The sequence below is a fragment of the Cyphellophora attinorum genome (assembly GCF_001299255.1).
Source record: "Cyphellophora attinorum strain CBS 131958 chromosome Unknown Contig13, whole genome shotgun sequence".
Taxonomy (NCBI): domain Eukaryota; kingdom Fungi; phylum Ascomycota; class Eurotiomycetes; order Chaetothyriales; family Cyphellophoraceae; genus Cyphellophora; species Cyphellophora attinorum.
Genome location: NW_017253241.1, coordinates 818786 through 833717, shown reverse-complemented (window position 1 = coordinate 833717; position 14932 = coordinate 818786). Strand labels below are relative to the sequence as shown.

General features: G+C 53.0%; 7 protein-coding genes across 7 annotated transcripts; 3 read left to right on the top strand and 4 right to left on the bottom strand.

Annotated features, from left to right (window-relative positions):
• Positions 1–1200: 1200 nt before the first annotated feature.
• On the top strand, positions 1201–1995 carry AB675_11561 (uncharacterized protein; the record flags this gene model as incomplete). Its single annotated transcript, XM_018140420.1, has 2 exons — positions 1201–1578; positions 1633–1995. The coding sequence occupies 2 exons, from the start codon at positions 1201–1203 to the stop codon at positions 1993–1995; spliced, it is 741 nt and encodes a 246-aa protein (XP_018000001.1).
• Positions 1996–2395: 400 nt separating this feature from the next.
• Positions 2396–3190, bottom strand: AB675_11560 (uncharacterized protein; the record flags this gene model as incomplete). Its single annotated transcript, XM_018140419.1, has 2 exons — positions 2396–2986; positions 3038–3190. 2 exons carry the CDS (start codon positions 3188–3190, stop codon positions 2396–2398), a joined length of 744 nt encoding a protein of 247 aa, XP_018000145.1.
• Positions 3191–3652: 462 nt separating this feature from the next.
• AB675_11559 (uncharacterized protein) lies at positions 3653–5419 on the top strand (the record flags this gene model as incomplete). The annotated part of the gene is made up of 1 exon (XM_018140417.1): positions 3653–5419. The coding sequence occupies one exon, from the start codon at positions 3653–3655 to the stop codon at positions 5417–5419; it is 1767 nt and encodes a 588-aa protein (XP_017999967.1).
• Positions 5420–6571: 1152 nt separating this feature from the next.
• Positions 6572–7693, bottom strand: AB675_11558 (uncharacterized protein; the record flags this gene model as incomplete). The annotated part of the gene is made up of 1 exon (XM_018140416.1): positions 6572–7693. The coding sequence occupies one exon, from the start codon at positions 7691–7693 to the stop codon at positions 6572–6574; it is 1122 nt and encodes a 373-aa protein (XP_018000017.1).
• Positions 7694–8214: 521 nt separating this feature from the next.
• On the bottom strand, positions 8215–10006 carry AB675_11557 (putative amino-acid permease; the record flags this gene model as incomplete). The annotated part of the gene is made up of 2 exons (XM_018140415.1): positions 8215–8364; positions 8417–10006. 2 exons carry the CDS (start codon positions 10004–10006, stop codon positions 8215–8217), a joined length of 1740 nt encoding a protein of 579 aa, XP_017999916.1.
• A 1520-nt stretch (positions 10007–11526) lies between these two features.
• Positions 11527–12480, top strand: AB675_11556 (uncharacterized protein; the record flags this gene model as incomplete). The annotated part of the gene is made up of 1 exon (XM_018140414.1): positions 11527–12480. The coding sequence occupies one exon, from the start codon at positions 11527–11529 to the stop codon at positions 12478–12480; it is 954 nt and encodes a 317-aa protein (XP_018000148.1).
• A 218-nt stretch (positions 12481–12698) lies between these two features.
• Positions 12699–14214, bottom strand: AB675_11555 (putative zinc metalloprotease; the record flags this gene model as incomplete). Its single annotated transcript, XM_018140413.1, has 2 exons — positions 12699–13602; positions 13658–14214. The coding sequence occupies 2 exons, from the start codon at positions 14212–14214 to the stop codon at positions 12699–12701; spliced, it is 1461 nt and encodes a 486-aa protein (XP_017999825.1).
• Positions 14215–14932: the final 718 nt, after the last annotated feature.

The window sequence follows — 14932 nt, the reverse complement described above, 5'->3', positions numbered from 1 at the left end:
GAGGATTACTGTGAGACGCGCGCATGCAGTCACATCCACGAATCGTAAGTAGCACACCTTTTCCCGACAATGAGCCTGTACGATGAGCCTGTGCCTAGGTGAGTCCCCCGGGATCTATCTCACAACCTCGTCTGAAAAAGTTGCGGAAGATCTGAACCCCACCATCTCCTGTTTTCAGGAACTCGTCCGGCTCAACTGGGAAAGAGTCTAGAAGACTTCTCTCGAGGTCCACCTCAGAAGGTGTATTCTACCAATCTAACCTACCATAGTAGATCTTACCTGACGATATTGAAGGTCTGCACAACAAAGGCAAGTACAACACGTGTCTCAAACATACCTAGGTTTACCCCTGAGCCACATTAGATCAGATCGGCTTGGGCCCATCGTCGTGGTAAGTTCTCGAGCCAAGTCTACACGTGGAACGAACGAAGATTTGTCAATCGTCCAGACTTCAGATATTTGGGATCCTCATCAGTCCCGGCAAACAATTCAAGAACAGACACGATAGTCCGTAGGCAGTCCAGGCATGCTTGATCGCGTTCCCCGGTGGTTCAGTGCCTGTCGACATGTTACTCGGATTCCGTCTTTCTCCTGCGCCAAACATTGCCGGAGACGCAGGTGTACGACCTGAGAACCACACACTTGGGACGGGTTGCTGCATTACTGTCACATCACGTCTTGAGAGCTGGTCTCCGATGCAAGGGCCCGCCATCAGGTACCCATCGCAAGCTTACAAAGGGACATACACCATGGATGCTGCAAACGCGTTGGCAAGGAGTCCGAAGCTCCCTTCATACAGCAGGCCACGTGACCTCCACCCCGCATTCCGGCCATTTAGGCAATCAATTTCACTCTGAGGCAATTGAAGACATCTTTGCAGATGTTCATGTCTGCATCGGACCTGCGCAGAGGCTTGCATCGTCCAGAGGAACACCATGATTTCTCAAAAACGGAGGTCGAGCTCAGGACCGACCCAGAGCCATCGCCTGCTGCTGTTCTCTCCCGTCATACTAAACTCCCGAATCTGGTTCCGATGACGAAGCTCCGATTTCAGGTTGATTCCCCTCACCCGATCTCACGCGCACCAAGAGTAATGTATGCGCATAATGTAGCTCTCCCAAATTGTGACCTTCCCGTGCATTGGAACACATCAAGCTGAGTACACCAACGTCTTACTGACACCTTACCCGAGCTGCCGCAATGCCGGCTCAACCACAACTCACACTCTACCATCTCAACGCCTCGCGCGCTGTACGTGTTGCCTGGACGCTTGCCGCTCTGTCTTTATCATACAATGCTGTTTGCTCCGAGCGTGATCCGAACACAGGCGTCGCACCGCAGGAGCTCAAGGACAAGATTCCCTCCCCGCACAAAAAGTCCCCTACCCTAGTCGACGGTGACCTTGTCTTACAGGAGTCTGGCGCAATCATCGAATATCTATGTGAGAAATATGATGATGCTAGTCTTTTAATGCCCAAGCATGGAGCAAAGGGAGAGGGCTGGGGTGAGAGGGAGAGGTGCAAGATTCGCGAGTGGATTGCTGCAAGTGAGGGAACGTACCTGATGCATGGGATTTCTGTGCGTTGCCCAACAACTGTAACGACGAGACCATGCTGACGTCCAGTTCTACAGATCATGTACGCGCGCTCGCGTCTACCAAAAGATCTCCCCAATCGTGCCGAGGTCTGGGCGCAAATGAATAAGGTGATGTCTGTCAATCTACACAATGCACTCACACACCTTGACGACCACCTCGCCAAAGTTCACGACTCGGGAGGGAAATTCCTGGTTGGAGGTAGATTGTCGGCGGCAGAGATGGCAATGCTTTTTTCGGTACAATTGATCTACAATCGAGAACTGAGCTTGCAGGGATTGGAGAATGGTGGAAAGGGCCGGTGGCAGGAGGTCGAGAAGTGGCATGCGTATTGCGAGCAGGAACAGAGCTGGAAGCAGTGTACCGAGAAGGTCGGCTGGAAGTTGTACGGGCTGCTCTAGGCTTGACTCACCAGTGGTGGGCGAAGAGTGCTTTACATTGTTGCTTCCTGAGCGGTGGTCGGGTGCATGACTTCTAAGCTGCCTATATATATATATATTCGAAGCAGTGCCATGCATCAATCGAACTGTATGACTCGAACAGACGCAAGACAGGCCGGATGACGAGGATTGATAGGCGCCAAGGCAGGCGAATGGTTGCGTCCATATTTTCTCCGACACCTGTTTGTCTCACCAAGCCTTGCACACAGCTATCGACACAGTTTCTGAACATCGTGTGGCATGTTTTTGAAGCAGATTGGGCTGCTCGAGGCAAAAATCCAACTGGCATAAGGAATATTGAGGAAGACTTTGACGCGTTGTCTTCGCCACGATTGCCCAAGTAAGTCACGCTGCGCTGTCGTCAAGCCAATTTTCTCTTATTGCTCCCAGCTAGGCGACTCACGGCAGGCATCTGACGAGAGAACTTCGGCGCCTCGTCCGTCGCAACGTCTACAAGCCACCTCGCCAGCTGCGCCCTTCTGAGAACCATGGTAAAGCCCTCTGCACCAACAGCGCCTGCGAACATCTCCCCATTATCCCTGTCCTTCAACCAGTCAGCATGCTTACAGCCACCAATTGCCCAACCCATCCGGTATACAGTCCAGTCCAGGCCCTGAACGTCTTTGTCACCTTTATCGAAGGCGTCTTCGATGGCGAACATGTTCTTCTGTGCAGTACCAAACAGCAGTTTGATAAGCAGCGAGTTCAGCCAACGGAGGAAGTGAAACGAATCTTCTGGACGCGAAATTGAGATCGTGCCCATGGCGAGGATGCGCGACACGGAGTGTTTCACCATCAATGGCACAATCTGCTGAGTATATATGTCGGCGAAGACCGTCGGTGTCAGTTTGTCTCCGAGGACAGGTCCAAGCAGTGATATCACTGCCTTACACTCCGCCATGGCGCGGGACAGAGCAGGTTCGTCAGACTTCTCGAACTCTCCCTGAATGATCTAGCCAAGGTATCAGCTGTAGCAGAAAACCTACATCGCCAGGAGACTTACCTCGACAAACGGACTAGACGACAACTCTGTCGGTATCTTCGATGGACTGCGAGCGTAGACTACGGCGTGGACTTGGCGATGAATGAGCTCGCGGAGGACGTTGATGCCAGTCGGTCCAGTCGCGCCCAATACAAGAATTTTCGGCCCTGCCATTGCTTCAAAGACAATCGCCGTTCTGTGAAGTTCACGTATTGCACAGAGAGCACAGTTCCGTCGAGGAATGGGCGGATCTTCAGGGCCATATATACGTCTGCACATTGACAGGCCGTCTCAGAGCACTACACTTGGCTGATTCCCAATTCAACCACCCACCATGCGTTCGGGCTTCGGATCAATGGCCGGCCCAAAACTGCCAAGGAATTTTGCGCGCGCAACTTTTCCCGCGCGCATCTACCAGACTTTCTCTGACCTTCATCATGCATCCCGGCCGTTTCCGCTAATGCGCTTTCAAATTGAATACCATTCCACCTCGGTATTGCGATGACCAACAAAGGCCGCTCAACGGGCTGCTGGACTTGTCGGCTCCGGCGTAAAAAGTGCGATGGCGCGCGGCCTTGCAGATCATGTGCTGCCTTACAAATCGAGTGCTGCTTTCAGCCTACTAGGCCAGATTGGATGGACAACGGCCTCAAGCAGGGTTTGAGAGCCATAGATGTCAAGGCGCAAATCAAGCGGAACGCAAGCCGCCGACGGTCGCGCGACAACGGACAAGCATCTGTCCCAGAGACCTGCTCTGTTGTGGTGTCAGCTCGGACTGCTTCACCCTCTTCCGCCGACCGGCCTGTTGTCGCTCAATTTCCCCCAGGTTGCAACTTCAAGCAAAAGCGTCCTCCGCGCGCTGACGCAGACGATGTCACTGGAAATGCAGCTCACAGTTCTCCTCGTGGGAACAAGACGTCGTACAATTTTGCAGATCCGCACTTTATGCTCGAACATGTCATGCTCATGTCCTACCTCGACCATATCTTTCCGATCCTTTACCCATTCTACCGACCAGTCATTGCTGAAGGAGCTCGTTGCTGGCTGCTTCCCATCGCCCTGAGCCACGACTGCCTCCGTCATGTCGTTGTGGCTCTAGCTACTCATGTCATGAGCACAGCTGAGACAACTCCTGGTTCAGATCAGTATGTCTGTGTTGCACTGGACCGGGATTTGATCCATACTCAGACAGAGATTGCTTTACAGACTGCACAAAGGGATCTGCAGACCATCATAACGACGTTTTCTTCTCCACAGGACTTACTGGAAAGGTCGAAGGTCCTCGCCAATACTGTTCAACTCCTGTCCGTGGAGTCATATCTTGGGCATAACAGCTGGAAAGCACACCTGGACGCGGCAATCTCGCTGTCGATTGACATCTTACAAGCTGGTGCTTCTCTACTCCGCCCAGTCAGCAGCACCACTGGTGGTGAGACAGGAGATGCATTCAGTCAGATCATTGACCAATTGAACGTAACTATAAGCTTCTCGAAACCGCATCCACCGCTTTGGACGCCTCTCCAGGCATCGTATCGCTTTCATACTGCACTACTGATCTTCGCTGATATAATCGCTGCTTCCACTCTTCGAAGAACGCCCAGATTCGCGGCACATTATGATGACATCCTACTTGAATCCGGCGGAGCTCATCAGGTATTATCTCAACTTGACCACCCGCCGTCAAGCTCGCCACGACTTGATTTACTGCGCTACTTTGGCGTCTCGAACAGCACGCTTCTCTTGATCGCCGAAATCGCTACATCAGATGCCGCGACGTCGTTGCAGAGGTGCGATCAAGGCAAGAAGGCTGGAATGGGGCTTGTGGCTCGAGTCCCCGGGCTAGAAAAGCGCATTCGGGCTGCAATCGACAACCTCGACGCCGCGTCAAACGTTCAAGCTACAACAAAGGATGTGCTCTCCAGGACTTCCTGCCGAACTATCTTGAGCAGTGTACTGCCTACACCGTCGACTGAAGTGCTTTTCCTCATCAATCGCATTTGGGCGCGAGCTGCCTGGTTGTATCTCGCGCTCACTTTGGGATTAACCGAGCAGACCCAGACTGGATCACGAGAACATTTCTGTGCAGTGGCTCTCGAGGCTGTTGGCCTGCTTGTAATTATATGTGATGATTGGGAATCTGACAAAGAAACACCAGCCTGGCTAAGGAGCATGGCTTGGCCGATCTGTGTGACCGGACTGAGCATACGACGTTGCGATACGCAACAACGACCCATGAAAATTGCCTTTGGCACAGTCCTGGCAGTCTTGGAAGGCAGTGGCCTGGTTCAAGCGTTTGGCATGGTCAGCCATGTGAGAAGGGCGGTCGAGGAGTTCTGGTCGAGTGACACGAGCTCCGATTGGAGCCTTTTTAGTGAGGTGTTGCGAGATGTGCTCTTGATATGACCGAAGCACATCGATCTAGCATAGGCCAGAGTGTCCGGAGGTATGAGAAGACTGAGCAGCCCTGAATACCATGTATACTACATAGAAGCCTAATGCACGTCCTCGTGGTGAGCAATGCACGACGTTTCTAGGCTTAGACCCCGTTGCCATACCATAACCCGGACACCCGGGCCCCCACTACCTATACCCCACTTACACGAACGGAAAGCTTGAGTCGACACAACTTGCATCTGATATCTCTCCTCCAAATGCATTGATCTCTACCCTGGCGTCTCACTGGTTCATGATGGCGTCCACAACTCAGGATGACCTGTCCCAACTCGCGACACCGCCAAAATGTACAGCTGACTTCTGCCTCATCCCAATCGGCACGCCGACGGCATCTGTTTCCGCCGAGATCGCTGAGGTACAGAAATTGTTGAAGGTATCCGGAGTGAAGTATTCTATGCATTCTGCTGGGACCACTCTGGGTTCGTACCACTCCAGAGTTCGCCCTTCCATCAGCGCTACGCTATGTGCTTGACGCACGAAGCTATTTCTTGATAGTTCAGCGCTGACTGTTTTTGGCCGAGCAGAAGGTTCCTGGGACACGGTAATGCGGGTGATAGGGCAATGCCACTCGATGCTGCATGCGCGTGGCGTAGTACGGGTTCAGACCGACATCAGGGCTGGCTCCCGGACGGACAAGGCACAGAGCATGGAGGACAAAGTTGCTGCTGTTGAGCGTTTGCTTGCGAAGAGTGATGAACAGTGAGAGGTCTGCTACGGTCAACGTACAGCATTCACGCCCACAAGCAGATCCTGAGAACAGTCTCCATTTCCCCTGGCCCAGGCTGCGAGACTGGATCATTCTAGGCCCAAATGACACCAGACTGCTCGAATCTTGGAGCTGGATGCCGGAGGAACGGCGAGTTTCTTTTGTCGCCACCGAATTAGATGGTGTGCGAGCAAGAAGTGTCCGCAAGAAGTCTGACCGTTCATGTCCATCGAGCAAGCCAAAGTCACGAGAAGTCAGGGAACAACTTGAATGACCAGGCTGGGAGGTTCTTCTGAAGAAAGGCAGTCAAAGTCGTGAGCATTGCTCGGGGTATCATGGAACTATGAAGTGACATGGGTCTCGTATCATCATAACCTCGTAAATCCATCACAGCATCAGCTGCTGTCGGAGTCATACGCAACAAGACCAACGGGGGCGTTTGTCTGTTGTGAATTGGTATCGGTCGCTTCTCTCTTCCGCAGAAGCTGCGTGTCTGCATCCGCAACCGTGTCGTGTGTGTGGTGAGACGATGCTGGGTCATCAGCGGCCTTATTCGACGTGACCTGTTGTTGCCTCCGTCGCTTTACCTGTGGCGCCCAGACAGTCCCGACTGTGTGATCAAGGAATGGGCTGTGCTTGGGACGCGTGTTGCCTTTCAGTGCATCCAGTAGCTTCGCCTTTCGCTGGGCTGCCTGCGGACTGTGCTTGCTGGATGAGCCCGACTTTACCAGGGCGTTGTCCGGCTGAGCGGACGTTTGTTGCCCATCTTTCGCTCGGAATAGTGGCTTTGTCTCGGTTCGCACAGTCTCAAGGTCCCCACCGAAGTCAATCTCCTTTGCTGCCTCCGCATCGCCGTCCTGAAGCGGAAGCATCTCGAGACCTAGTGCATATCGTTCGGCCAGCGCTCCTCCCGTCCTTGCGTCTTCCTGCCTCTTCCTCCGGCCCACTCTGAACTCCCTGCGCAGAGCCCGACTCCTCTCGTAAGGATCTCCCCACTTCAAAAGACCATCCTCCCACAACTCCTGCACCCTCCTACTCGCTGTCAGCTTCTCCGCCTTCTCATCTTTCACCTTCTCCAAAACTGCGAAACCACCCTCCTTTTCTAGGCGCTCCTTCTCCGCCTCGCTCGCCTTACCGTCCGCCAACACGCCCCACTGCTCCTCCTTGATCGTTCCGTAGTCTCTTCTCCGTCCTCCTTCAGTGACCACATACTCCGCCGCTTTAGGATCCGTCCGCACCTCGATGGTCCCACAGCATACAGTATGCTTGAAGCGAAATGCCCAGATCGGTGTGCTGTAATAATTGCCAACTTTGGTCTTCTCAGCATTGAATCGGACACCCTGCCCGATGATCTGCTCAGGGTCGCAGGTAGTACACCAGACTGCGAAGGGAAGCTCGAAGCGCACGACGAGAGCGCCAGATGGACGTGCGCGTTTCCCAAGCGCGTGGCCTTTGCCAGAGGCAGCGTTCAGGGAGAGGCTGCGGTCGAGGGCTTCTGGCGGGATGTACCGCCCCATATTGAAGCCTTGCATCCTGAGGGTGGTTTGCGCGTTGGTGCGCAGTGGTCATTGGACGTCCTGAAGGCTTACAGGGTGCTCAGCCCATGTTTGAATCAATATCGCAGCAGTCAGCATGTCCGCAAGGACGATGAGTGATAAGACAGTGAAGGCAACCGCCTTTGTAGTCCGCCCTAATTTTACGCACAGGTTTGCTGTCGTTGTCGACGTAATTAGCCAAGTCGAGGTACCTTGCCCTATGACACTACCTCATTCATTATTAATTACACACGTTCGTGAGAATCTAATCTGTGGACGAAGTATACTCTAGCTCAAGCGGTGCACTGATACAGGCCTATTCAGACATGGGACTGGAGCAGCAAGTGACACAGTGTCATCATTTGATTGAGTCTCCCAAGAAGGCACAGTTCTGACGAGCACAACCCCAGAAGCTGCATAGTGAAAGCAACTAACGAACCCGGCAGGATTGGGACCGGGAGGGCATCGTTCTGATGCATTGTCAGACTATGCGCAACTTTCCATCATTGAGTCGGGTCTCTGGGATCTCTCCCATTTTCGAGTGGGAAGAATTCCTTTTCGTTGGGCAGCTCGTGAGTCTCGTCGTACGCTCGAGCGCGCTGTCGCTCGCCCATGGTGTCCTGACCAGGCTCGATGCCAGTGACTTCTGCTTCCTAAGAGAAATATCAGATGCGGAACAACATGAGGAAATGTTATAAGACTTACGACCAGAGGTCCAGTATAGAATTTCCTTCCCGAGATGTACCAATAGATTCCAGCCGCAGCAAAAATGCCGGCGAGATATACGATCGCCCAGTTCATGTTTTGTGGCGTTACCGGGACTGTTTCTGGGAAGACGAAGATGACGCTGACGAAAGCAGTCCAAACGCAGGCCCAGATGTTAACGGCCGTGCTGAACTTCCCGAGATGCCAGGGACCAGGCTCGAATTTGCCAAAGATGACTTTACAAGCAATCGGGATGCAGTAAGACCAGTCTAGCGCGATCGCACACACATTGAACACTCCCAGCGCAGCTGTGTATGAGCCCAACGCAATCAAATTGATTGCAATACACCAGAATACCGAGATCCAAACAGCATAGAGAGGCGTTCCGGACACGCGATTGACCTTAGTCCAGATCTTGCTGCCCGGGATGAGCCTGTCGCGCGAGAAGGCAAAGAAGGTCCGAGCAAGTGCTTGAGTGGCTGTGAAGCACACAAATTGAAGGATGATGAACGCAAAGACGGTGAATGCGATCCCGCCAGACTTTCCAAGAGAGTTGTAGTAGATCTGTGCAACAGGCTGCTCGATGGGACTGCTTTCGATGTTGGCGGGGTCACCCATGCAGTAAGCAAGTACGATATTGAAGAGAAAGCCAGCGACATAAGTGAACAGCATGGCCATGGAGATCGCCCACGGAGCCTTGATCTCTGGCTCGTTGATCTCTTCGGTAATATGCGCCGTGGCGTCGTAGTCGGTCATGGTCCAAGAAACGGAAAGGAAGCCCAAGAGAAAACTGAACCCGGTTGGAGTCCACCCACTGTCAGCTTCGATGTAAGTGAAGACATATCCAGCGTCGTGTTTATCGGGTGTCTTGACAAGAAGTGCAATACAGCAACTGACCAGCACACAGACATGGAAGATCACGTAGAACTTGGTCATCTTCTCCATCCAGTATGTTGACAGTGAGTTTACTACGCCGCAGAAGACCGTTAAGCCTGCCATAACTCCGACTGTTTGGTTGACTGTGGGAGTGTAGGTGAAATCTGATCCCATGCTGACTGCAGCGAGCAGGATTTGAGCGGAGCCATATTCGCTAGAGGCCACCCCAGCGATCTGCCCGAGAAGATTGATCCAGCCGTCGATCCAGCTGATGGACGGAACCCAGGCCTTTGGCGCAAGTCGGGATATGGTGTAGTAGAGGCCACCACAGGTAGGATAGGCGGACACCAGTTCAGCGACGCTGAGTGCTATACACATGCATCCCGCACCAGAGATCAGCCAGCACCAGACAGCAGATGCCGCGCCTCCACCATAGAGGGGCGTTGAGAAAGTTGTGGTGACTGTTGCGAAAAGGCCGGAGATCGAAACCGCGAAGGAGAACGTTGACAAGTAGCCAAATTCACGTTTGAAGACAGGTTTGTAACCAAACTGTTCTGCAAGCGCTCGATCGGCCGCGTCGAGATCGTCGACATGGATCGTTTGACGACGTCCGCCATACGCAGCTTCAATGCTTCCTACGCTACGGTGGTGTAGACCACTTTCAGGAGCATGACCCGACGATTTTGCAACGGAGATTTCTTCGTTGGAAGACATCGTTCAGTCGTGTGGTGTGGGAACGATGACCGGGATATTGATTGTGGAAGAGAAAATGGCAGCGCGCTGAATGCACCGTGGAAAGCGTGGCAATATGAGGCCGGCGGCACCTAGAGGCCACACAGTGGTGCTGGGCACAGCTATGGCATTCAGACGCGCGGACGGGAAGCATATCGCTTATCATTTGCATGTAGCAACGTGGTGGTCCAGCCACAGGGCAAGCTAGCTGTCCATTCTCCCAATGATCTGCTCTATCAATCCCCACTGCCAAAGTCAGATCGCAGTTAAGCACAAAGCTTGGTGAAGCTTGAGCGTCTTGATTCGAGTAAGCATTTGCGGAGGCGTCTTTCGTCTGGTTTGTGATTGGCGAGGTGACTCAGCTCAGGTCCAGGTCCAGACCTTGCATTCTTGAGTAGCTCTTCTCACCGTGGGCCGCAGGCCCGCAGATATCGTGGGTAGGCCGCTGATAAGATCAGCAGACGTCGGGAGTGGAAAAAAGAAGCGTGACATTCTCATAGGGATTGCATTTGCTCACTGGTTCCCGTTGAACCGTGCCTCGGAGGACGATGCGCTGGTCTGTCGACCAGTCCGAGTCCGACGACCGCGAGACCTGGACACACAGGCGGTGACTTCTATGTACGCCTCTCTTATGATGACAACCTTGCTTCGGCATACAAAATGCAGATATCGATGCCTCACGCAAGTCCACGTATACCTAGGTAGTGGCTGATGCCTCTTCACCAAATGGTACTTGGCATGCGCTAGGTCATGGCCTCCAGTGCTGGTGTCATCTCCAGAAGGTACTGAGTAGTGAGGAGACACTATTAGTCTGGGCCTGTTTATGCTGGCCCCGACGTCCAACAACTTCACCGGCACACCTCTTTACTGACGTCACACATCGTTCTGGTAGAGACAACTTGAAGTGTGGAGTTCGAAACGTTCTCTACCTTGCTCTTTGCGCACAACAACACGACAACCTTGGAAGGTTGTCCACCCTGACGGTCTACTGCGTCTCAACAGATTAAGCCCAGAGTCGCACATAATGCGCTCCGTGCCTACAGACACAATTATTTTACGCGATCAATTTTCCAAAAAGCCTCTTTATTGGACTTCGACATGAATACGATCGCTGATCTTCACCATACCAGAAACCATCGAATCAGTCACAAGGTTGACCTGCGTTCGCATGATGATGGCTGCACTGAGCTACGGCTTGCCAAGTCGCAATGCTGACGCGATCTGTAGTTCCACAAACAGGCCCGGCGGGTAGGTAGCCCCAGTGGATTCACAATTCAGGCCATGCTAAGTCCTCCGCGCTTTCAAGCCTGATCGGGAATCATAGGTGACCATGAGACTTGCCTATGTGCATATACGATGGCCGAAATGTCCAATTTGGAGCACATGCGGCAATATATAGGTTGTCCGAGGCGCGCCCTCCGCCGATATGTCACATCACTGAGCTGCGTGGGAACATTGGCTTCTCTATCTTTGCAGCACTTCAAACCCATAGCGTACCAAGTATGCGGATCCCAGCAGACTACTACATGATCACTCGCGACCCTTCCGAGGCTGCGCGGCTTGACCAGCAACACCGCTTAGTGCTGAATTGCCAGGGGTATTATTTCCATCCAGCCATCTCGTTCGACGCGTCCTCTCCGACACATGTTGCCGATTTGGGGACCGGATCAGCTGCGTTTCTTCTCGGACTGGCCCAGCATGTACACCCAGATAGCCAACTACATGGCTTTGACATCGAAAACACGATGTTCCCACCCCAGTCATCCCTTCCGGCTAATATCAGGCTACACACGGCGGACATCAAGAAGCCTTTCGAAGCTCGATGGCACGGATACTTTGACATTGTCCACATAGCATCCATACAAGGTGAAATGCGCAGGGACGAGTGGGCTGTAGCTCTAAAGAATGCGGTCACCCTTCTCAAGCCTGGTGGTTGGTTGCAATGGGCTGAATCAGATTTTGGGGTCGCATCGAGGCACGCTATGAGAAGCGCAGCACCTGTTGGTTCAGCAGAGGCTTCGTTGTGTGCCGTCAAGGAAATGCGGACCGAGACGGACCAAATTGAGCGCTTTTCCCCCTTTCGACCACAGATTCTTGACCGCTTGACTGCGCTACTCATCGACAATGCACGAGTGCAGGATTGTATTTATGGCTACCTCAATTTGCATACTCTGATGGCCGATCCCGCCGTTGGTGGACTGGAGTCTGTGAACAGGGATGTCTTTGCTCTTGATCGCTACGACGATGGCGGCGAGTGTAGAAGACGATCCACAGCCATCTTCGCAACAGCTATATCTCATATGCTGCAGGCGAGAGAAGATGCCGGGTTTGGGGATGTGAGCGAGGTGCATAGCGGTGGTCTGGCTGGGCTGATGCATGAGATCGAGAAGGACCTTGCAGGTGGTGCGTGGTTCACATTTCACATGGGTGTCTTTTACGGACGAAAGAAGCAGTAGCCATAACGAGTCCAGAGTTGGTTTCATCTGAGCCGCACATTGGTGTGAGTCCACTACAAACGCCAAGCTGGATGCGACTTGACCAGATACTTGAGTACGTATATTGCGGAGCTCAGATAACCGGCTACCTGACACGAGAGAACTGTCCAACCATGCTTTTCACGCGTCCACCGATTCCTTCAACTCCAGCATGACTGGCTTGTGGAAGCTCCCATGTTCTAGTCCGCCACCGGTAAAGGGAATGGGAGCACAGCCGGGCTCTTATATCCTGCTCGAACACTCCTGATCCCGAAGATGACATTGTCCTTACTGAGAGGCACAACTGCAGAGTCGGTCTTCCCAACATCGACACTGTTAGTCCAGAAAGGCGCGTTTGTCGGCCTCCAAACCACTTCATAGCTGTCCACACCCTCGTCTCCGTCGACTGGCGGGCTCCACACAAATTGACTGTCATTGTCCAGTGCTGTCGTATTCACATACACGCTCGTTGGCTCGCCGGGCGCCTGGCTCAAGCTCCACAACGCAGCGGCGTTGACTCTGGCGACGCGAGCCGTGTAGTCCTTGTCTACGTACTCGATGAGATCGCCGTACTGCACACCGTCCTCGACTCGTACATCATTGTGCTGATGCTCATAAACCTCATGTGGCTCAGTGAATCGCACAGCGCTGAAGCCATTCTGAAGGAAAGGCCGGTGATCGCCGCCCCGGAGGAATCGGTCGAGTCGGTAGATCACACTAACGTTCATCTCCGTATACTCGTTCTCTGAAACCTCATGGATAAAGCGTGCCAGGTTTCGTGCCGGAGAGTCGTTCTCTCCGCCGATGGACAAGCGTTGCGCGCGGACAGTAGCGTTCTCCGTCAAAGGTGGACCTTCAGCGAATACACGAATGACGTGGGGATCCTCGTAGCCATCGTCACCGGTATAGCTGCCAACGGTGTCGCAATTGAGCATACCTGCAAGGTTTCGCGAAGTGTTGCGGAACGTTTCGGCAAGGTAGTTGGCGCCATACAGGTTTTGCTCCTCACCAGCGACAGCAACGAAAATGATGGTTGCTCGTGGTGGAGTGGGTGCCAGGGCAAAGACTCGGGCCAACTCCAGTGAAACAGCCACCCCAGATGCGCTATCTCCAGTCAGTTTCTCATTTGTTTGTAATTGTAGAAGTGGCTTAAACGTACTCATCGTCTGCCCCCGGCGCGTCACCTTCATAGTCGTTAGGATCGCTTCGCCGCGAGTCGTAATGCCCAGAGATCAGGTAATAGCGATCAGGCTCTTCGCTCCCTTTCAGAGTCGCCACCACATCTTGAATCAGGACTGGGAAAAGTACTCGATCTCCGTCCGGCTGCTGCTCATACCCTTCGAGGCTCACAGTCATCCGTCCATTGCTCGCCTCGGCGTACTCCTCGTATTTAGACTTCAGCCATGATCGAGCTGCTCCTATTCCGCGATTCGGGTCAGTCTGGCTGGAAAGCGTGTGTCGCGTGCCAAATGAGACAAGTTTCTCAATGTTGGCGTAGATGTTGTCAGGATTGATCTGGGAAATTAGGTCCTGAAGGTCCGCATCCGGCAATTGAGGCGTGATGTACTTGGGCAATTCTGTAGTCGGCCAGCTAGCGGCTTCGCAGGTCAGTATTGGATATTGGGGCTCATTGCGCTTCACTGGGTTTCGTGAAGTCAACGGTGTAGCAAGAGCGAGGGCAGATGCCGTCAAAGCGGTTAGTAGCAGATGGGGCATATTGTTCTGCAGTGACTTGGTGACTTAACAAAACAGCCACCTTCTTGGACTTATAACATTGACCTCTGGCGAGCTACATCGTTATATACGATTACCCGACCTCCTCGATGACGCCTTTATCTTGTAGACGAGCTTCTCCGCCCCTCATTTGCGCCAAGTCGTTGCATTCAAGTTGAGATAACCGTGCCGCTAGCACGAGTAGACCTAGGATGCCAAGGGCAGTGACGTTGATGTGTTTGCAGCGAAAGAGGAAGGTGCGAAATGTCTCCCGGCTTTTCGATCCCGCCCCCATCGGAAAGCCAAGACTCAGTAGCTTCGTAGATCTCGAAATTGTAAACTCTAAATTTTCTGCCAAGGATCTCGAAGGCAACTTGAACTTTTCGTCGCGAAGCAGGAACGACTTGGACATGTACATGTGCAGGTATGGACGACTTCAACAGAAGCTGCGCCTGGCTGATAGTCAGCTAGAAACAACAATCGTCGACTTCCGACTGCCGGTCGAGATACGGACAGAAATATTGAGAGTGGTCTCTGGAACGACTTCACAGTATTTGGGTGCTATTTCATCGTTTGCCCGGTCGCCAGGCTCAATCGAAAGCCTCTTCGCTCTCTACGAACCCATATATCCAGACATTGCAGTACGATGGTTGGATGCTGGTCTCGACAATCTCGATGACACCATTCTCACCTTGAACGCGCTTGCCGCAGTCCTTCCATT